The following is a 23,390-nucleotide window of genomic DNA, read 5'->3' on the forward strand; positions in this document are numbered from 1 at the left end:
CACACTGTTCTGACAGAGTAGTTATGAGTATTGTTGTTCAGAAGGCATTGGCTTTAGTCCCAGTGCTAGCACTTGTTAGCTGTAAGACTTTGAGCAATCCGTTCAATAATTTGGAACTACTGCTCACATATCAACTGATACCTTGGGTTAATCTTTCCATTTGTTTGTTGATTACACTCATGTTAGGGAAAGGTCTTAAGACAATTTTTAAAAATGTGGAATAAGGAATTTAGATCTTTGAAGTTCTTTCCACCCAGAGTCTCTGAGTATGAAGTATACAAGTAGATTTCATTTTAAATTCTAGAACTATAGAATACAGTTCTATATTCTCTCTGGTCATATTTGAAAGAATGAATCTGCTCTACTAGCCTAGATTATTCCTGAAAGTCATTTGGAAGTTTAGCTCTAGGGTGTCCTTACTCTGAAGTGATTTTTTTTTTTTTGAAGTATTTCTCAAGTTAGGTCCTAAAAAAATAAAAGTATGTAAAACCCTGTGAGAGCAGTGGCAAGTATTATCAAAAAAGATGGCTATATAATCTCCCAAGGACTCTGTTCCTTCTTGTTCCATCCTAAAAGTATTGGTACATGAATTCAGAGGAAATTACCAGAGGCAGACCTGTGTCTGGGGGAAGGAGATCAAAGAGATACTGGCTGATTCACTGTTACCATAAATATCTCCAGTCATGAAGATTAAATAAAGTCTTGGTATAAAGGACATGTCTTCCCATTTAATTCTCTGTCTCCCTCCAACCAAAAAAAAAAAAAAAAAAAAACTAAAAAGCAAAAAACATTAAAAACTCCCAAGAAGAAACAATTTGTAAAACTTCAGATCTAAAAATCTCAATGAGTATGTAGTAGGTGGATGCTATGCAAATGTCACTGGTGCCAATCTCTGCTCTTCTCCTAGGCCACCCATGGAAGACACCCAGACACTCTTGACCCCTGTGGTAAGCTGTGGGCCTCCTGGAGCTCTGCTGACCCGCCCTGTTATTCTCACTATGCATCACTGCGCAGATCCCAATACCGAAGACTGGAAGATACAGCTCAAGAACCAGGCAGCACAGGGACAGTGGGAGGTGAGCTTCCATTAGGATAAAGACGGAACACAAGAAAAAATCATGCAAACAAACTGGAATAATTATGGGAAGGTTTTTATTTTGAAAGCAGAACATGAATTGAATTTTAGCTTACACTCAAAAGAAGAGAGAGAGGGGAAGAGAGTGTATGAGAAGAAGGGAAGGAGGGAGAGAGATGGGTTCCTGAATGCTCTATCTACTGATGGGTAGGCACAAAGAAAATGGTGGTCAAGCATTTGCTAACTCCTAGGGGAAAGTATATTTGAGAGTCTTACACAAGTCCCTGTTGGAACATACATGCTATGTCTTAGGATAGGAAACATCTATATACTTTTGAAATTTGCAGGTAGAAAAACATTGCACCTAGGTCAGAAAATGGTAGACATTGTAGACGCATACAGGGAATATAGTTCTTCCGAACTGAACTTGGGAAAACAGAAAGGGTGCCTCTCCTAAGCTCTGCTAGAATGAAGAACACCTGTGGTGTCTTGGCTGTCTGTGGCGATTGCCATCATAACTTCTTAGGGCTAGTGCCTTAAACAGATCCTGTTCTTCACATCAGAATTCTTCAATTAGCACCCGAAGTTACAAACAAAAGAATTTGTTAGATTTACCATGAAGATTTTATACCCAGTAACTAAAAACAAAACCAGCTTGCGTATTTTCATGTCATCCCTTGAAAAGACAGTATCTGTTGTTTAAGTGGGAAATTGCCCAATTAAACATTACATTTTAGAATATTCCAAAGAAGGCATATTTCAGGAATATGTTCATCAAAAAATGTTTAATAGTTTTGAAAACTACCCCTGTATTTTCGTGTAATCATTACAAAGCATCCAACCTATATATTATACACTTTGTGATTACTTGAGGTATTTTTCTTTTAGGAAAGAAATTTTTAGAAAAAAAATGTACATGAAGAGTCAAGCCTTTAATATTATAGGAAAAAGTAGTATTACAATTAGAAAGGCATCCCTGGGATTACTATAATTTCCTTCTTAAGGACATGTTCTCTTGGCCACATGAGGGGATCACTCCTTGCCAGAGGACTGAAAATCCAAACCTAAAGTCTAAGTGTATGCTTTATGTTAGATTATGACCAGACTTACTTAGCCAGACCTCACTTCCAGTCCATTTAAACTTGAAATGATTTATCTTGAAAACATCCCAAAGTCTTAATTTCAAGTGATTCTAAATTGTTTGCACAAGACTCTGCTTGATACCCTATTACCTTATTTCTGGACTTCAGTAATAATAACAGTAACAACAACAAAATGAAACAAAGAAATGAGAAGAGTAGAAGAGGGCGATGCTTAAGAATGCACTCCTAGACCCATGGCAGGGACAGGATGCATCTTTATTCTCTACTATGTCTTACTGGGGGCTTTCTGTGACATGCTTCATGGATTCATTTCAAGGCTTGCCCTCACCCTGCTGGAGGGGAAAAACAAAACAAAACAAAACAAAAAAACTTATTTCCAGGTGTCCTTTTGGGCTAAAATAAACCCGAAGGTACTGAGTTTCTTTCTCTCTTTGCCAGTGCGGTTTGAGCTTCATCTTTGAGGACAGACACAGTTGAAGAAATGATTTCATGGATGGCATTACCCCCCCCCCACTATCGTTCAGATGATGTTGCAAGGCCTAGCTAATAAACAACCACCCGAGGTGGCAACTTCTTTCATATCTTTGTTCAGCCCCAGAGACTCAATTTATGATGACACATTCATTCATTTTTTTTGACAAATAGCTATTTGCTCCCCATGAGCCAGGCCCACTGAGCTGCAGTGGGAATCAAAACAGATGTAGTTTCTGCCTCTGTGGAGAGAAAGTAGCCTAATGGGGAGGCAGAATCAGGCCCACGCATGTATTTTATTTCTCCCACATGGAGTTTTCTTTTAAATTTGAATTAATTAAAAGTTGGAAAATTTCACATGAAAAATGTGAACTTCCAGCTTCTCTTGAAAAATTCAGGGTGGTTTTCTCACTGGGTCGGCATGTATGCATAACTGTGATGAGCTGAGCCCAATAGAGGCTGAGCTCTTTAGACAGGCTTGTGCTCCACTTTGCCCCAGTCTCCCCCACTCCCTATTGTATTCTGCCCTACCTGCTTCACAAGTTCCTATTACCTGGCTGCCCTGAGATGCATGCGGAATTTTGACCCTTGGTTTATAGGTCCTACACTTGGCCTTTCAGATGATTTTCTTCTGTGGCCTGAGCCATTTGCATAAATCAAAACTTAGTTGAATTTATGACTATTTTAACAATATTCAGCACTTCCATTTATTTTTATTTCTTGCTAAATATTTTCAAAAGCTGAAAGGATAGGCTGTTTTACCAGAGAAAAGCATTGAGCTTGCTATATTGTACTTTCTCTAGGGTCTAGCAGCCCAGATTACTGAGAAAAAGCAGTGCACTGCTTTGAAAAGTAATTGACAGGTGAGTTTGGAAAAACAGAGTAAAATGGTGTTGCATAATTCCTTAATTTCTCTAAACCTTTTTGAACCCCTAGATTTTTAGGGAAAACTTACTACTCTATAATGACATTGAAATAAAACAATACTTCTAGATTCAGTCAGACCCTTAGAGATTAAAACATTAAATTCTCAGAGATCGGTAATAAACTCAGGTGCACTGAAATTAAGAGGATAATTCATGAATTTCTTTTGGAATTTTATGTCGATTCCAGTAACGTAGACTGTCAGATGGAAAAAAAAATGCTAAATAGGGGACATCTAAATAAAAATTAGCCATATGAAGGTAAGGGCAAGGGAGACAATGATTAAGAATGGAAATAGGGTATAATAAAGCCGAAGAAAGGAAAAAAAATTCAGGGAAAAGGATGATCATTTGCAGAAGAGATGCTGCTGTGTCTGCCTGGCTGCCATTATGGCGGCCAGCGGGACCCGCAGTGGCTCAGTCACGGCTCCTTTCATCCTCTCCTTCAGGATGTGGTGGTGGTTGGGGAGGAGAACTTCACCACCCCCTGCTACATTCAGCTGGATGCAGAGGCTTGCCACCTCCTCACAGAGAACCTTAGCACCTATGCCCTGGTCGGGCAGTCCACCACCAAAGCTGCTGCGAAGCGCCTGAAGCTGGCCATCTTCGGGCCACTTTGCTGCTCCTCTCTGGAGTACAGTGTTCGAGTCTACTGTCTGGACGATACGCAGGATGCCCTGAAGGTACGTCGCTCCTGCCAAACCTCCTCCTCTCCCTTCACACCAAAGCCAACATGTGGTGTGGTGGAGCACACCCAGAGAAGGGGTGTGTGTGTGCACGCCCAATGCGTGAACCCCAAAGCGTCTAGCCCCAAAAGATGCAGTTGGGGGAAAAAAAAAAAGACATTTCTCTTAGGCCATGCTGATAAATGAGTGGTTTCCGTTGTGCTGATTCCTCCCAAGGGCTACTTTTGTTTACCTTCCTTGATTTCCTTTAATGAAAAATTTAGAAGAAGTAGAAGAATTTGGCAACGAGATGTGGATGGTAAATAATGTGCTTCCATGTTTATCTCAGCTGTGTGCTTCCTATAAAAGGAATTGGCATAATTGCTCACACTGTATGTTCCTCTTGTGTGCCACTTCATTTATATGCTTTCCCATTCTTTTTATGAGGACTGTGAGGAAGAGGGTTAGCATTTGACAACAGGCTGCTGCTTTGCAGAATAAATGAGCTTAATTCCTGGTGCTATTATTGCGATTCATTTTATCCCATTTGAAGCTTTAAAGGATATAGTGCCTTTGAAGAAGTTATAATCTAGAAGGAGGAATAAAAGAAGTATGCCAAGGACGGGGAGACAAGTCAGAGTCCGATAAATGCTAGAGATGAATGCAAAGTTCTACGGGAGGCAGTTCAGGAGAGGTGGGGGCATAATATTATTTTCAGGACATGTGGAAAAGAGCTGATATTTGAAATTGGCCCAAACGAAAGGGAGGGTTTGACCAGCATCATGAGAAAAAAATACAAAATATCAAGGTGAAGAGAACAGTGGGAAGAAACACAGAGGGAACAGTAAATACAGACTTCATATGAGCATACTATTTCCGGGAAGCCCAGAATGATACATAGGAGTTTTATTGAGTGAACCTCAACTGCCAGAGAGAGGAGTTGAGACTCAGCATCTTGAGTTACTGGAGAGCCAGTAGACAGATTACAACCAATGAAAGATGTGATTGGAAATCTACATTGGAAATATTAGTCTGACATCAGTGAAAACATAGCATCAAGAAGAAAAGTGTGGTAGATCTGGGTGGAGGATGGAGGAGTGAGAAGAAGGGAATGAGTTGTGGAAGGACCTATAGGAACTCCCGTGGGACCTGGTGACCCACTCTGCATGGGCGGAGCAGAAGATCGGAGGTGGTTCTAAGTAACAGCAGCACGCTTAGGGGCAGGTAGCTCTAGGGTGTGGACATGGTGACTTCGCTTTGAGAAATATCAAGCCAGAGTTTTGCCTTAGACATCAGGACCACGATGCCCAGGGACAGTTAGAAATCCAGGTGTGGCTTTCTGGACAGAGAGCAGATCCTGAAGTAGAGACTCAGGAATGAATGATGTAATATTGATATATGTCATCCCTGTGATCAGGGAGACTATCAACGGAGAGCAGAGGGATAAGACAAGCAACCTTGTTGAAAATAACAAGCATTACCAAGAACTTCCTATGCACTGGGCACGATTCTAAATGCTTATTAACTCATTTAATCTTTATGGCAACCCTGTAAGATACCATTAACCCCATTTTTCAGATGTTCAATTCAGGGCAAAGAAAAATTAAGTAAATTGCTCTAGGGCACACAACCGTTGAATGGAGAAAACAGGCTTGAAGCCCAGGCAACTGGCTGCAGGCTAGATCCTCCCCACTGCCCCTCTGTAATGTGAGTTGCTGGAAGAGCCACACCCTAAACGCAGGGGACAATGGGGAGCCCTGCCTTTGCAGGGGGTGAGCAAGGGCAGCCAGCAGAGGGAGCCATAGAAGGATGAGCACCCAGAGGAGGAAGAGGAGACATGGAAGAAAAAATGTGTCAAGGAAGCCAAGGGAAGAATTTTTTTCTACACATCAAAGTATTTCCTTCTGGAATTTCCATCCAGAAAGTAGTTCTGGGTCATGAAAGCAGAGTGCTGCAGGTTGGGTCCACAGAGGGGATGAGACACAGGATCTGTTTTTGATGGGTGACCTTGTAAGAGTTTGTGATGTTGAATAAATGATGGGAACGCACAGCTGTAGTGTCAAGCTTATGGTTCTTTCTTTTATATTCCTTGCAGATGTGCTGCTTCTAAGGCCCTGTCAGGGTAGAAATCATCCTAGGCTTAAATTCTGCATAGGGAAAACTGTATTTGTAGTGGAGCTGTGGGATCTGATTAAGGCAAATCTTTTAACCATTCCAAGAAAAATCATTGTAAAAAGCACACTTTGGAGCTCTACATTATATTTGAAATGTTTGAAACACGTATTTTATATTCATTCACATAGTTCTCATACTTAGGCACTCTCGACCTTTTTTCCCAAGAGAAACACACAAATCTGTGCAAGAAAAGGTAGTAATTCAATAAAATAATTTTAATTGTTTTAATTGGTGAAAAGAAATGCAAATGGTCAACACCGAGAAAGATTGACAAACAGGTTTAAGCAGTAAACACAACCCAGGAGCAGTTTGCATCATGGTCAGTGCTTTCCAAATAGACATAAATTCTCAGCATCTGGGGATCCAGCACTTAGCCTGAAACAAATATGAATAATGGATAAGGCTTTCCTGCACCTCATGGCCTTTTAATAATGTAAAAATACCAAAATCCTAGTTATAGGTAAACGGTCTAGCCGACATACTGAAGAGACAATTAGTTCGGTCCCAGAAATGCTGCCTAACATCCATACTTGAATTGGAACCTTGGGGCTGGTTTTTAGAAAGACTCTTTCTTACCTGAATTCTGCCATCTTGGCACCCTGCCTGCCAGGGCTCCCCACCAGTCTCTGCCATCTCCCTGCTTCTCTAACACCCATCACCTATAAATACGACCTTTCCAAACACCTCTTCCTCCTTCGGGCCCACTGGCTCCCACCTCCCCACTCTCATCCTTCCTGAACCAGTAGTTCTCCAGCACGGCACAAAAGACTCAGTTGGAGAAGCTTCAAAAAAGACTTGCTCCAAAAAAAAAAAAAAAAAAAAAAAAAAAAAAGTCTTGCTCCGGGCTCCCAACCCGAAGGTTCTGACCTAATTGGTGTGGGTATTGGGGCTTTTCTTTGCGCACTCCCTGGGTTATTCTTTTGTGCATCTAAGATTAAGAACTGTTCTCCTCAACACCTGCACAGATCTTTCTGGAACTTTAATCCTACTAAGGACAAACTTCCCTATATCCTGAATCGCTCTCTCCACCGTTCCTTCACCTACTCACATTAACCGCACCTGGATCTTCCGAGTAACGGGGTCTTCCTCACAGTCCCTGCTATGAAGACCACTCCCTTGAGCTAATGCCAAGGCCAAGAGGAGGAGTTCCGATCCAGTCCTTTTCAAGACCACTTCTGGGGCATTGTTCTACCTGGAGGGCTGGCTTTTTCTACTGCCCTTCTTTTGTTCTTTTGTTCTGCCATTCGTGATCTATTTCAGTTCCCTAGTCCTGAATCCCCTAGTGCCTACCCCCAGCCCAGCAGTACCTGCCTCAGGGTCTTTCTTTCTACTTATTTTATTTCTATCATCCTCTCAGATTCAAAGTCACCATGAATCACAGTTCTTTGCCCCAAGTTATTCTGGTAACCTTCACAGCATCCCACATTATCTTTCAGCTGGTGTAGATGTGCTCGGGATTTCACCCTCATTAGCATCTCCACCTGCCAAGATCCCCACCTGTGAAGCTCCCCGTTTCTGACCTTTCATCTCTCACTCACAAAAGGCACACGGGCCACCCTTGGTTCTCAAGGAAGACCTCCCTCAATCTTTCCTGATGTCCTGCCACAAACCCTCCTCTGCTCTCCTCCAGATCTCCAGGGAACTCAGTTCTACTCTAAATCTCTTGCCAGCTAGAGCTGCTGCAGGTTTTTCTCATTTCCACAGCTAAAGATGACCGCCCCTGAACAAGCCCTCTGGGTCTACTTCTAGGTTGCTGAGTTGCTCTGAAAATCATAAATGTCTACTTGAGTCTCCTCTGTTCTCAAGGTAGCTGCCCTAAATTATGCCTCCCCTGCTTCTCTGCGCTCCTTCCACTTATCCCTTCTCGAAGGCTCAGATCTCACAGAGCGCTTCTTCCAGTTCTCTTCCTCTCTCCCCACATCCCTGTTTATACAGCAGCCCCTCCATGCTGCACAGTGACCTGCCTCCTACTGCCCACTCGAGGGACCCTCCCTTAGCTCCTGACCTTTACTCTTCAAACCTTTTCTTTCAGCCTCTCCTCAGCCATTCTGGGCTCTGATGCAAAGGAACTCTACTTCCTTGTTTGGGCTTTAATCCTGCTCCTCTAGCCCTCCATCTCCAAGCAGCAAATGGCACAGGACCAAAAGTGGGCCTCCCCAGACCTGATATTTTCTTTTAGTTACCACTGTGTCCTGGGGACTGCTTCGGAATTGTGGAAACCGTCTCGGAAGGTTGGACTGGGGCAGAGGGGGAGCCCAGGGGGCCACTCATTCTCAGAGGTTCAGAATTACATAGTCTGCAGAGCTACTGGAAAAACCTGTGGCCCAGTGTCTGGAAGTGAACATATTGAGAATATTAATTCCCACTTTTTAATCATATGAGCTTACAGTGTCCATGTGGATGGGGAGGGGGAAAAAAAAAGGAGACCACCCCATCAGTCAGTCTCAAGCAAACCGGGTACATCCTTTCATCTTCCCACCCAGCTCTTTGAGTTTGGCAGCCCTGAGGACACTTTCTCTGAGTTTTGTTAAGCCTGCAGGCAAAAATGGTCACCTGAAACTTAAAAGCTGTGTTTAAGAGTTGAGAAGAATTGCTGAGAATTAGGATGCCAGAGGTGAGTTTTAGAATAAAAGTCAAGGCTACTGGGAGACAGTGGGTTCTTTCATCTGCCTTTTGGGTGGGTTTTTCTCCCATGCAAGTGCTTGAAGGACCAGCGGGAGCAGTGAGGGGAAGTTCACACAGAGAGATAGAGATTGGTAGGGATTGTAAAAACAGTTCAGAGGCCATTCTTGGCTCACACAGAGAGGTCCCATCTATTGTAAAAACGAAGTTGGATTGAAGATCAGAGTTTTGGGGATGCCTGGGTGGCTCAGTCGGTTAAGCGTCTGCCTTCACCTCGGGTCATGATCCTGGGGTCCTGGGATTGTACCCCACATCGGGCTCCCTGCTGGTCAGGGAGTGTGCTTCTCCCTCTCTCTCAACTCCTCCCCTACCCATGTTCGCACTCTCTCTCTCTCTTCCTCTCTCTCCCACTCACTCTCCCTCTCAAATAAATAAAATCCTTAAAAATCAGTTTTTCTGCTTCCCACCTCTTCAGGCGATTAAAGTAATAATACTGGTGTTCTCTCGTTATTTGCAAAAACTTAAATCCTAATATAAAAAGACCAGAAATTAGCACAGAACAAGATTATATTTCAGTAAGTCTTGAAACACCCAGGGAGAAACAGACATCTACGTGGAAATAAGGCATTTCTGTCCCGCTATCCTGAGGGTACAGTTTCTGAGATTTTCCTTTTGTAATAAATAGGTTCATCATAAACCCTGAGATTCAGAACTTAAAAGAAGAGTTATTTGCATACATTACAGACAGCATGTGATGTTTATTGAATTGCTGACAAATGTACATATGATAGGAACTGAATATGTAAATTAACATAAGCTGGCTCTCTTCGTGTAGTCATTTGGCATGGAGAAGGGCCTTCTTTGGATTTCTTCAGCTTTCACGTACCCTAATTCAGGCTGCGGTCTAGAGTATAGAAATTCCGTGAAAGATCATATTATGTGGGAAAGAAGAGAAAATGAAAGAAATGCTGAAAATGAGAAGAAGCGGGAGGTCTCCTTGAGAGCTGTGCGATACTGTCTCTTGGGCTGCAGTCGCGGAAGGTCGCAGGTAGCCTGGAGAAGCTTTTGTCTTCTTCCTGCTGCTAATACTTCCCATTGTCCTTCTGACGCCCCTTGCATGGCAGCTGTGACCCCACAGAACCCAGAGCACCTCCAGCCTGCCTCTTCCAGGTTTGTGAAGGCTGGCCTTCTCTTAAATTGGCCCCATTAGCCTTATCTTTTTTTTCAGTTCCCTCAAACAGCCTCAAAACTAGCTTGACCTGTGTTTTATAATTTCAGGATGCTGGTCTCTGCAATTAAGTTAATATATTTGTACGTGTAACACAAGTATTGGACGACACCAAAGAGTGTGTTAAAGATTGCAAATGTGTTTCCCTTATCCTTCTGCTGAGTGTGTGGGACGAAGTATGGTGTGGTAGGGAAGCTTGGAGTAGGCTGCTTAATGCGATTAGTTCTGCCCCTCCTCAGGTCGGTGGCTCTGGTCATTGAACTTGACCTCTTTGACTAACAGTCCTTTGGTCTACATCAGAGACCCTTAGACGATTCAAGGAGATTAAAGTTATTAAATTTCCTAGCACAAACAGCATTTGATGATGTTCCTTATTCCTAGATAGACATTTAGATAGAACGGCATTTTGAGGATAATGGCTCAATGAGGACACTAAATCTAGTTGTGATCTAATTGTGAGGTGAGTTTCAGGTTTGTGGGCAGGGTATTTGGTCAGCCATATGGGGACAGGGATCTTCTTGGTGAATCTAAACTTAAACTGAATCTTTATTACCTTCTCATGAGTCTTGGCCCTGACCCTACCATATATTTTGGAAATGACCTGCCATGTTGAGCTTATTTTCTGAGAGAGAAGGAAAAGAGAGGAAAAAAAATAAAAGTTGTGGTAGGCAGTATAGAGGCCCCCCAAAATTATCTGTACTCAATGTTCAGAACCTCCAAATATCTTACCTTACATGGCAAAAGGGACTTTGCAGATATGATTAAGGGTATGAGCCTCGAGATGAAGAGATTATCCTGGGTTTTCTGGGTGGGTCTAATGTAATTACATGGTGTGTGAAAGTGGAGAACTTCTCTCAGCTGTAGTCCAGGGAGCCATGACCATGGGAGAGAGACCAGAGAGATGTGCCATTGCTGACTTTGAAGATGGAGGAAGGGGACACTGAGCCCAAGAATGTAGTCAACCTCTGGAAGATGGGAAAGACAGAAGAGCAAATTCTCCCCTAGAACTTCCAAAAAGGAAGGCAGCCCTAACAACACCTTGACTTTACCTCGGTGGGACCGGGATCAGACTTTTGATCTACACAACTGTAAGGTAATAAATGTAAGTTGTTTGAAGTCATGAAGCCTATGATAATTTCTTATGGCAAAATTAGAAACTAATGTAGAAATTTAAAAATGGCAAGTTCAGTGATGAAAAGTAAAACAAGATGGCTTCAGAGGTTCTAGAACAACCTCAAAAGCCCTATTCCTAATTCCAGAGATGTGAGAGATCATCTTTTCTTCAGAAGTATGCTCAGAGGTGGACAGGTGACACAGCTGCTTCCTCAAGTGCCCCCCCTTTGCCATTTTGCTTTAAACATGTCACAAAGCACCCTGAACAGGCAGGCCAGACATGGCAGCTCAGACCGAGCATCGGTGGCGGTGGCAGCTGTGGGAGCAGCAGGCAGAGCCCTGGAAACCAGGTGACTCGATGGGGAATGTTTGCCCACAGTCCCCAGAGTCCAGCCTTTTTATCATGAGGGATGGAGCACGGCAGACACACTCAGCGAGGAGAGCACAGCACCCCGGTGTGAGCACAGGAAGAAGAGGTAGCAGAGCCAGTGGTGGTGTCCCGAGCAGGTGGCAGAGGTGGCCGAGGGCTGGCCTCCGGGCCCTGTGGCCAGAGGAGGGGAGTCAACTGGCAAGAACGGAGAGTAGCTTGGCTGAAGAGCTGGCAGGGACCAGCAGAGAAGGACAGTCGCTCTCTGTGGCCTCTGTTTGGGAAGCATGCAGGCCCACAGCTGTGAGAGCCACAGAGAGCCTTGGCAGCAAAAACAGAAATTTCTCATCCCCAGTGACAAGGGCAGGTCTCGGCATGGAATTAAAGAATGAACAGGAGTAAGGCAGGTTCCATAAAGACGGAATGAAGATGCGATTTCTTTTAAACTAAGCCAGCACAACACTTGAGGGCTGGTCTTTTGAAGCATGTGTGGCAGGCTGAATGTCGCCTGGTTTGGGCTCTTGAGACCCCTGGCCCGTGTGGTAGAAGCGTGTGAAGGTGCGGCTCAGGGTGTGAACTGTGCAATTCGGTCTCCAGTGTCTGGTCCAGCACCGGGCTCAGAGCGTGGAGTGTGGGTCCCTCTCCGTCCAGCTGTCCCCAGGCTGAAAAGCTCTGGATCACAAAGCTTAGGTTCCCAATGCTGGCCCCAGGCTCCCTGGCAGCCCTCAATATGGCTGGCCGAATTGGGGCTATGTGTTTCCGTCAGGAATAAAGAGTGAACAGACAAATCACATCCACACGATGCAGAGAACAAAGCCAGACAACGTAAAACAAGCCTTGATTTAACCTCCTTCCAGCCTTCTCTTCCAGAAGAAATCTTAATGCATTACATGAGATTCGAGTTTAATCATTTGTTTCCTCCCTTCTCTAGCTGATAAGATTTCTCATAAGGACAGGAAAGAATTGCTGGGAGGGCAGTGAGGAAAATGAAGGGGCTTGAGGAGGAGAAGGCTAAAAGCTAGTAACCCACAAATGGAATGAGCGCTCCTTGAGGAGCTGGAAGCTAAAACAAGTGCCTGCAACCAAGGAGGCCATATGGTTCAGAAAAGAGAGGGAAGAGAGGAGGCAGGTTCTTGAGCAGAAGGAGGGTGAGCACAGAGCGTGGAGAACAGGCCAGGGCTTCACACACTCCCTGGCACAGTGTCCCCTCAGGCAGAGACTTCTTGCATTCTGAAACCTGCGCCCTGAGCATCTCCGCCAGCATCTGTGTTGCTCCGGGGGCTCTCCCGTGCACTAGCTGGGAGACTGACACTCCAGCTGCCCTGAAGTAGAAGGGATCTAACCCCCGAAGTAAAGCAGCATGAAAAATTCTGGGCTTAGGAAGACCAGAGTGTGGGAGCTGTAAGGCTCCTGTCACTCACCTTATCCTGGGCTGCCTTCATGAGAGCTGATCCTCTGGGCTAAGAGCCTGGGAGAGATCTGGGTACTGGCCAGTGGTGCTCCCTCTGTACATTCACACAGGCCTTTAAAACAGTTCAGATTTATTGTGGCTCTTAAGTGGCCCAGGCTAATGGCTTGGCATGGATAATGTCTTGGTTTAATTGGTTATTGTGAAAGCCGCTTGTTTCTACTGTGGAATCTCTTGTCCCTGCCTTTCAAGCGATCCCTCACAGGCCCCCTGAATCAATACAGCTCTCACTCAGGGCCACTGAAGAGCCTGCACTGGGCAGCCACTGGGCTGGGGAAGCAGCCATCCTGCAGGATTGCTTGGGTCCTGGCATCAGACTCACACACACAGGGGCCTGCTCCTGGTGACTCTGTGACTGGGGACTGGCGTGTGTTCCCACCTCTGCCAATAACTGACTCCTGAGAGAGTCTTCTCAAGGTTAAGTGGGCTGGGGAAGCAGCCATCCTGCAGGATTGCTTGGGTCCTGGCATCAGACTCACACACACAGGGGCCTGCTCCTGGTGACTCTGTGACTGGGGACTGGCGTGTGTTCCCACCTCTGCCAATAACTGACTCCTGAGAGAGTCTTCTCAAGGTTAAGTTACAGGGGTGAAGACCAGCGTGACAAAGGAAGTCAGAAAGCGACCCCTTCTCGCAGAAACAGAGCAAGCTCATCAAAGCAGAGTCACCCAGAACCAAACAATAGAGTCACCCAGAACCAACCAGTCACCCAGGTAGAGTCACCCAGAACCAAACAGAACCCTGAGGGGGGAAACCTGCCAAGAGGGAGGACAACCTTTGCAAAGGAAGGTAACATTTATATTTCTGAGAACAAAGAGCCTAGATGATCCTAATTCCTATGACAGCATTTCTTTCCAAGATCACTACATTTTTCTGAAGTCTAACTAAATCCTTTGACTTAAATATATTTTGTTCTTATTCTCTCATAAAGTTCATGATATTTCCTAACTGTGTGATCCAAAAGCAGCTGTCTGGAAGCTGTCTTGGGGCTGAGTGCAATGTTGGGGTCACATGTTTACATGGCGATCTCCCCTCCCTGAGGAGTATGAGGCAGGGTTGGGGGCTCGTACCCCAGAGCTTGACACGGTTTCCAGCAGGCCATGTGCCTTTTACTGATGTTGAATGAATGCTCTCAGGAAGATTAAGGAGACGAAAGTATTTAACTGTAAAGCTATATCCTATTGATTCATACGTTTGTTATTTTTATGTCCTTTTCCTTCTGTGTATCATATGTATAATAAAATGATTTCATGCTGAAGGAATTCAGAAAATCAAGACTTTTGAAATATAAGTTACAGCATATTTTTAAGTGGGGTCTGTTATAACATGTCTGAGATTATGACAGTGAAAAACGTAACAATACAGGGCACAAGCACGACTAGTGTGTCAAGTGGGCTTGCTTCTTCTTTCTTCTAATGTAAGATTTATATAGTTGCCCCTTGAACACTGTGGGAGTTATAGGCACTGAACCCCCAGGCAGTTGAAAATCTGCATATAACTTCTGACTTCCCAAAAACTTGACTACTAATAGCTTCCTGTGGACTGAAAACCTTACCAATGACATAAATAGCCAATTAACACGTGTTGTATGTTGTATGTATTTTGCACGGTGTTCTTACCATAAAGTAAGCTAAAGAAAAGAAAATGCTATTAAGAAAATTGTCAGGGGGGCACCTGGGTGGCTCAGTGGGTTAAAGCCTCTGCCTTCAGCTCAGGTCATGATCCCAGGGTCCTGGGATCGAGCCCCGCATCAGGCTCTCTGCTCAGTACAGGGGTGAAGACCAGCGTGACAAAGGAAGTCAGAAAGCGACCCCTTCTCGCAGAAACAGAGCAAGCTCATCAAAGCAGAGTCACCCAGAACCAAACAATAGAGTCACCCAGAACCAACCAGTCACCCAGGTAGAGTCACCCAGAACCAAACAGAACCCTGAGGGGGGAAACCTGCCAAGAGGGAGGACAACCTTTGCAAAGGAAGGTAACATTTATATTTCTGAGAACAAAGAGCCTAGATGATCCTAATTCCTATGACAGCATTTCTTTCCAAGATCACTACATTTTTCTGAAGTCTAACTAAATCCTTTGACTTAAATATATTTTGTTCTTATTCTCTCATAAAGTTCATGATATTTCCTAACTGTGTGATCCAAAAGCAGCTGTCTGGAAGCTGTCTTGGGGCTGAGTGCAATGTTGGGGTCACATGTTTACATGGCGATCTCCCCTCCCTGAGGAGTATGAGGCAGGGTTGGGGGCTCGTACCCCAGAGCTTGACACGGTTTCCAGCAGGCCATGTGCCTTTTACTGATGTTGAATGAATGCTCTCAGGAAGATTAAGGAGACGAAAGTATTTAACTGTAAAGCTATATCCTATTGATTCATACGTTTGTTATTTTTATGTCCTTTTCCTTCTGTGTATCATATGTATAATAAAATGATTTCATGCTGAAGGAATTCAGAAAATCAAGACTTTTGAAATATAAGTTACAGCATATTTTTAAGTGGGGTCTGTTATAACATGTCTGAGATTATGACAGTGAAAAACGTAACAATACAGGGCACAAGCACGACTAGTGTGTCAAGTGGGCTTGCTTCTTCTTTCTTCTAATGTAAGATTTATATAGTTGCCCCTTGAACACTGTGGGAGTTATAGGCACTGAACCCCCAGGCAGTTGAAAATCTGCATATAACTTCTGACTTCCCAAAAACTTGACTACTAATAGCTTCCTGTGGACTGAAAACCTTACCAATGACATAAATAGCCAATTAACACGTGTTGTATGTTGTATGTATTTTGCACGGTGTTCTTACCATAAAGTAAGCTAAAGAAAAGAAAATGCTATTAAGAAAATTGTCAGGGGGGCACCTGGGTGGCTCAGTGGGTTAAAGCCTCTGCCTTCAGCTCAGGTCATGATCCCAGGGTCCTGGGATCGAGCCCCGCATCAGGCTCTCTGCTCAGCAGGGAGCCTGCTTCCTCCTCTCTCTCTGCCTGCCTCTCTGCCCACTTGTGATCTCTGTCTGTCAAATAAATAAATAAAATCTTTAAAGAAAAGAAAAGAAAAGAAAATTGTCAGGAAGAGCAAATACATTTGCAGTCATGTCCTATCCTTGTCGGAAAAACCTAGTGTGTAAGAGAACACGTGAAGCTCAAACCTGTATGTGGGTTTGCTGTATGTGTCAAGTCATCTCTGACTTGTGTACTTTTAGATGGTTGTAGTTTCCAAGGAAGTGTTTTATTTATCACTTACAATATCTTTAATTCACTTTGATATTTTTAATTTGTGGTTTGGCTATGGTCTCCTCCTTTATTTTGTTATGTTTCCTTGAAGTCGAACACCCTGGGTGTGAGATCTGTTGCCACTTCTCAGGAAGAACATTAAATTTAAGTTTGGTAAGGATTCTTCTTACTGAATCACTTATTCGAGGGCTGATTTCTCCCAGAGCTAGCAGTGAAAAGACATCTGCCCAAGTCAGTGTCTCGAAAATGGCCTCACACACCCCAGGCCCAATGAACTTTGGGGGCCAAAAAGATAATAGTACTTGTGTGTTTATTCATCTTGGCTTATCCTTTTAACCTTATGTGTATTTTATAATGTAATACAGTAATTTACTGACATGTTACTATATCATTTATAAAGAAGCATAAAACGCACGCTCAATTTTTGGACCGATAGGCATTTGCAGTCAGATATGTTTGGAGCGGGACCTCGGCTGTAAGCATGGGTACATCCCAATGGGCAGTTTATCTTTCACCAGGGTTCGTGTCTAATCAAAGGGGACAAAAAAGTTAGGTTCTCCTAGCTCTGTGCAGCCACTTTGTGTCATTCCTGGTTGATGGAAAAACAGAGAGCTTAAGACTATGGAGATGTGTTCTCTAGCTCCATTATCTTTAAAATAAATGGCATCTTACTGTGGTGCCTGGGTGGCTCAGTCAGTTAAGCTTCCAACTCTTGATTTTGGCTCAAGTCATGATCTCGGGGTTATGAGATCAAGCCCGTTGTCTGGCTCCATGATCAGCAGGCAGTCTACTTGGGATTCTCTCTCCCTCTGCCCCTCCCTACCTCCACTCTCTTTCTCTAAAATAAATAAGTAAATCTTTAAATCTTTAAAATAAAAAATACAATAATATAAAATAAAATAAAATGGCATTTTACTTGGTACTTTCAAAAAAGGCTCAAGCCAACGCCATCTTTCCCCATTGGTGAGAACTCTTAATTATGCCTTCGGAGGTGAATGCCGAAGAAACCAAGAACTGAGTCCTATTCTTGGGCTGACTCCCACCCAGACTCCTCATTCAAATGTGGTATTAGATTTCTTGACTTCAAGGTCATGGCCAATAGGCAGTTTAGGTTTTTTTCAGTAGTCCTCCCTGCCAAGAAAACTGATAATGTTCTCCATATCCTCCAGCAATCTATGTTGATTGTAGGAATGGGGTGTGGATTATACATTGTTGGGTACAATTTCCTCCCAGAATACAATGCATCTTCTTTTAGACATCCCAGGGAGATAATTTGGACATAATGAAGATCTATAGTAATCAGATAATTACTATCGATTGCTCTTTAGCCGTCTTGATGAGGTAATTAGGGTGTACTGGAAAGAAGCTAGAACTGATTGATTGGCATGACTGTAATCTCAAAGATTTCTAATTATGTTTCTTTTCTTCTAATGGCTTATAAACAAACATCATTTTAGCTTTAGAATTTGTCAGGTGCCAGGTTCACTGGGAACATCAGCTTTCTCTATTATGCTAACTAGACACCAAACATGATCAACATAAGCTCATTATGCCTTGCTGCTGAAGCAGAAGAAACTGCAATTAACCCTCACTTTTCTTATTCATCTTCATTTCCACATGGCCAGATCCTTGTCGAGGAATGGAGTGTGAAGTGTTCCACGAGGAACATGTGCACCTCTGGGTTGGATAGACCTGTATGGCTTACTGGGGACCCTCAGAGCCTGCTGAGCTGTAGGCACAGAGAGCCAGGGCACAACATATGTGTCCTGGTGGCCGACTGGCTGGCTGGGAGTCTGCTGACTGCTCAGACTCCTGTCACAAGTAATAGCTACTCATCAGCCAGCAAGGTTGAATCCTCTCGGTGTAAATATTCCGAAGCAGCTGGACCATGCCCGTCTCTCCATCAATGTGCTGTTGCCTCATCGCTTCCATTAAACACTAATTAGAGGAATCCATGCCTGAGACCATATCCCACATTACCCTAATATTTCCTACACCTTATAAGACCTTTCAGCAGCTTGCATTGTTCAGAATAGTGGCCTGACTCAAAGATGATGGATGCTAAGAACCACTAAGAAGCAGCTAGAAATGAGCTGTTTACATCTAATCAATGATGTTGGTAAGCTCTGCACTTACTGGGCTACATGTGTGTGGGTTAGAATTCATTCAGCAAATGCAGAGAGGATGTATTTCTGGGTAAAAGCCAATCTGGTCCCCACACAATTCTCTGCTGTGATCCATCTGCATTTGGTACTCTGGTAGGTGCCCAACACGTGTGTGTGGAAAGACCTGAATGGGCGCTGCGTTATGGAACCCCCTGCTTCTAGCTGGAAATGTCCCCAAGAAAGAAGATCATGTTTTCCTTTTATATATATTTTTGAAATCCATTATTTTCCCGAACGCTTTAAAAAGGAAAGAAAGGTCACAAATTGCCTACACATGTGTGTCACTGAAACTTTCAGAGCACGACGAGAGTGGAGTGCGCAGAGATGGTTCTGATGACAAAGGAGACTCAGCATATTTTGTTCATTGATGACTTATGCTTTGCTGCTATTTGGATAATTGCAGCTGTACTTCAAAATGCTTCGTTAACTCCCATTAGCTTGTTTGAGGAATGAAAGTCTATTTAGAATTTGTCTTCATGTTACATCTTTATAGTTTAAGTAAAGTTATATAGCAGATTTTTTGATCAGCCACAGTTCTTGAGAAATGAGGTATTCTTTTCCATATTTAATCTGAGTGACTGTCTAGTTCAGTATTTGGTGCTGACAGAACTTCCTAATCTGTATTAGTACATTTTCAATCTCTAATAGGACAGATAATGAGTATATTTTATTTTAGTTTTTGATAATTGGGAATTGTGCAACTGATAATTCTTAGGCAAAAATGTTATTTCTATAGGTAAAGAAACTACAGAAAAAAATTGAAAGGAAAAACAAAAGTGCCAAATGCATTCCGAGTCTTTACTTTTGCCAAGTCCAAGACATGGGTTTGTTTTCTAGTGATTGGCCCTTTTCCCCAAAAGCTCATTGAAAATCTACTTACTTTAACTGCTTATTTATCTTTCTGCCTATTTTTTCTTTCATTTGGAATTCTTCCCATTTGGGGTTCTGATTGTTATTTTCCAGGATTTGATTAAATCTTCCACTTGTCCATCGGGAAATGCAGACTGTACTGAATTTGCCTCTCAACATGTGATGCAGGTTGTTGAGAGAGAGTTGATGGTCAGGAGGACTGAGTCACACACAAGCTGGCAGGGGCTTCAGTTGGAGGGTCTCCAGGCTGCAGAAGTGGGAGTGTGCGCGAGTTAGTTGTCGAGTGGGGGAGGCGCGGTGAGGAACATATTCATTTGTTGAGAGAGCCAGCCAGCAGAAGTCATACGATTCAGAGATTTGCTTTTGACTTTGGGCGTGTCATTGTAGGAAGTACTGCAGCTTGAGAGACAGATGGGAGGACAGCTCCTAGAAGAACCTAAGGCTCTTCATTTTAAAGGCAGCACCCACAACCTGCGCCTGTCGATTCACGATATCGCCCATTCGCTCTGGAAAAGTAAATTGCTGGCCAAATACCAGGTAAGGTTCCCGAGCTGAACCAAAGGATTGGAGACAGCTCCAAAAAAGAGGTCTAAAATTATTTAAACATGAGAATTCCTTTCCTTGAAATTAATTCTGCATCAGTACTTGTTTCTCCAAAACGGTATAGAGTTATTTAGGATTTCTGAAAAATACTTCAGAATATTTGAAAGAATTTTTCTTAATTCTCCTTCAAATAATTGTACTCTCATTGTTTTATTTTTAGTAAAAGGACTTCCATCATTTCATTTCATTTTCAGAATAAATGCGAATTGATTAAAAAAGAACCTCAAAAAATGCATTCCTAAGGAAAAAGGGAAGAACAGTGTTATTCCCCCCATGCTGTGACACAAATTAGACCTCAGCATTGTTAAGAAAATACTTTACCTTGAAAACTTGGAAGTAATACCAATTTGGAAATTGAAATAGTACCTAAAAATAAAATCTGATCAGGATTTTATTAGATAACAGCATAAAAATGCTGGTCTAAATTCTCACTGCATGGACACATGGGAAAAACAGAGGCCTCTCCAGGGATTGTCACCAACCCCGCAGCTTCTCTGAGCCTGAGCTCCCAGGAGGCTGTGCGTCGGGATCTCTAGCCTCATACCCAGTCTCAGGAGATGCAGACGCACTTGGATAAGCTGCAAGTCTGTGTCTACACACATGCGAATCCAGTCCCACACCCCAAGGCCGCAGCTCCACTGACTGACTTTCTGATAGAAGTCAGAGAACGTATTAATAGTTGAAAGGAAGATTTCCAGCTCATTCTTAATCTTGTAGGGCTAGTACTTACCCATAAGTCGTGGGAAACAAACCTGCTAGCTTGCTAACACTCCGAAGCTTTCACAGGGCTGTCTACCAGACTCTTCTGTGTAATTCAGCACTGAGTAGTGGCATCTGGCTTTTGACTTTCTCATTAGATCTCTCCCTTTGCTTTCTTCTCGCCCTTCTTTGCAACTGCCCTAAAGCCCCATAAATCTTTCCCTTTTGTGAGCAATATCCTTTGTGCAATCATAACGGAAAATACTATTTTAATAATAATAATGATAATCTGACAGTAGTTCAAGCCAAGCCTGCCTGAATTCTTACCATCTGCCAGATACCCGTGCACTTTGATTTACTCCATTTAACCCCAGCAGGTCTATGATTAGGTACTCTTTCGCTTACTTTTTCACAGATAAGGAAACTGAGGCATGGGAAAGTTTACTTACCCCACAACACCAAGTAAGCAAAGGGAGGGTGTTCTAATTTATACTGAATTGGGCTCCAGAGCCTCCGTTCTTAACCACCATATTCTCCCCAATTTATTATTATTATTATTATTATTAATGTATCACCCTTTTCTTTCCTTTATGGAAGCAAGATTCTAGGATGGGCTCTGAACGTGGTCCAGACTTTCAGAAAATTTATGTCTGTTAGAGGCTTGGTCCTTTTTAGGCCAAGGATTTTCTGCGGCAGCTCCCCGGGCCCACAGTGTTCTGCTTGCAGTGAGTTTTGGTTTTCCCCTGTCCTGTGCGGAGGGAGTGCACAGGCATGAAAGGGAACTGGATCAGTGCTTTACCCTTTAAACTTTCTTTGCTTTTCTCCAGAATACCACGGCAGGGATTCCTTTTAATGAGCAATGACTGGAGTGTGTAGGTTTTATTTTGGGAATTCGCTAAACTTTTGAAAAACCACTTACAATGGCTTCTTTTATAAATGATGGAGCAGTGGCAGACTGGTTAGGAATATGGATTCTGGAGTCCAGCTCCCCTGGGTTCATAGCTCTGCCACTTAGGAGCTGTGGGATTAGGGGAGGGTGGTGTTTAACGTCTCTGGACCTCGTTATTTTTCATCCGAAAAGGGGGTTGGGATGTCCTTATGCATGGGCCTGTCGTGAGGACTAAATAAGGTAACGTGTACTTCTGAGAAAAGTACTTGGCAGGCAGTGTCTGAGAGTTGTTTTCAGTGTTAGTCGCTCATCGGTAGTTAACATGGTTATATCCTTTAGGAAATTCCTTTTTATCATATCTGGAGTGGGTCTCAAAGAAACCTCCACTGCACATTCACCCTGGAAAGATTTAGCCTGAACACAGTAGAGCTGGTCTGCAAACTCTGCGTGCGGCAGGTGGAAGGAGAAGGGCAGATCTTCCAGCTCAACTGCACCGTGTCAGAGGTAAGAAGCTCTTGTCTGCCTCAGAGGTCAGGGGAGACAATGACCGGGGGAAGGAAGGAGAGGTGCGGAGGGTGAAGGTGTCTCAACAGGGGCCATGTGGAGAGTCCTGAAACGTATTGTATAGGTCCTATTTATTAATACAATAACATTTTTAATGAACACACAGAGCTAGATATATATAAAAGAAAAGGATAGGAAATCCTTTTCGAAAAATAAGCTTTTTCTATGTCAGGACATGAATGTAAGGATCATGTTCTAACTTTTTAGTTAGAATTTCAAGGATAGGGTAGAATGGAGGTGGCATGCACATGGAGTCACTTTTCCTGAAGCCTCCCTGGGTACTCCGTGTTCTCCCCATCCTCCTTTTGAACAGTGGAAACCCTCCACGCTGGAGGAACAAAGGAAAAAGTGTAAGCCAAATGGTCAGAAGGCAGCATTTCCCAGGGCCTCGCAGAGCCAAGCTCCGAGCCCCTGACTAAACCACAAAGAGCAGGACTGTCATATTTTAAAACTACAGGGGGACAGGCGATGATTTAAAAGACTCCTTCTCCCTCACTGTCTCATGCACAGTGACGAATGAAATGTCACTCTGCGCGGTGTGTCTCGCGCTCCATGTTGTATTTAAAGACTGTCTTCCTTGGCAAACCAAGCAGGGGGAAAACATGTCGGGCTCCAGAATGCTCCATCCCTCTTTCCCACAGCCTGCCGAGAGCCGTGGCCACCGTTTCCTGCTGTAGTTCCATGAGACTTTTGACTCATAAACAACTTTAGTCACAGACCCCGGTGACATTCATAAGGCATGATCTCGATGTCAGGGCACCATGGCAACCGCCAGGCCCTCGGAGGCACAGGCCCTATCTCCCAGGCACACAGCACCACCCCTGCTGGCTCCGGAGGGTGTTTTCACTTTCCAGGCCCAGCAGGTCTGCAAAGTTCAATAACCACCCAGCTCCAGTGACAACAAAGGCTGCGGAATTTTGGAGGGGGGCGAGGACGTCTGCTCCTTTGATGCTTGCCTTCAGTTCAGTGTGAACATTTGCTGCGTGATGAAAAGCTGGATGAGGCGCGGCGGCCTCAAGTGAAAGGGAGCTGTTCAGCGGCCCCCGCCCGCCCCCCCCCCCCCCCCCCCCGTGACGGCCATTGCTGGGCAAGGGCCGTTTTTTGCAAAGTGTGATCACCATTTAAGGACTTTCATCCTTGTGCCAACGTAGAGGAGAG

General features: G+C 43.8%; 1 protein-coding gene across 2 annotated transcripts in view; it reads left to right on the forward strand.

Moving 5' to 3' along the window:
- Window positions 1-23,390, forward strand: part of LOC111155624 (unc-5 netrin receptor C) — a 354,147-nt gene that overhangs the window by 323,952 nt on the left and 6,805 nt on the right. For both annotated transcript variants that reach the window (XM_022515897.1, XM_022515904.1), the window contains 4 exons: window positions 908-1,076; window positions 4,022-4,255; window positions 19,865-20,014; window positions 22,008-22,172. In XM_022515897.1, the coding sequence (XP_022371605.1) occupies window positions 908-1,076; window positions 4,022-4,255; window positions 19,865-20,014; window positions 22,008-22,172 (718 nt within the window). The remainder of the gene's footprint in view (window positions 1-907; window positions 1,077-4,021; window positions 4,256-19,864; window positions 20,015-22,007; window positions 22,173-23,390) is intronic.

Source organism: Enhydra lutris, unplaced genomic scaffold (assembly GCF_002288905.1).
Source record: "Enhydra lutris kenyoni isolate GAN:26980312 unplaced genomic scaffold, ASM228890v2 scaffoldscaffold3, whole genome shotgun sequence".
NCBI classification, from domain to species: Eukaryota; Metazoa; Chordata; class Mammalia; order Carnivora; family Mustelidae; genus Enhydra; species Enhydra lutris.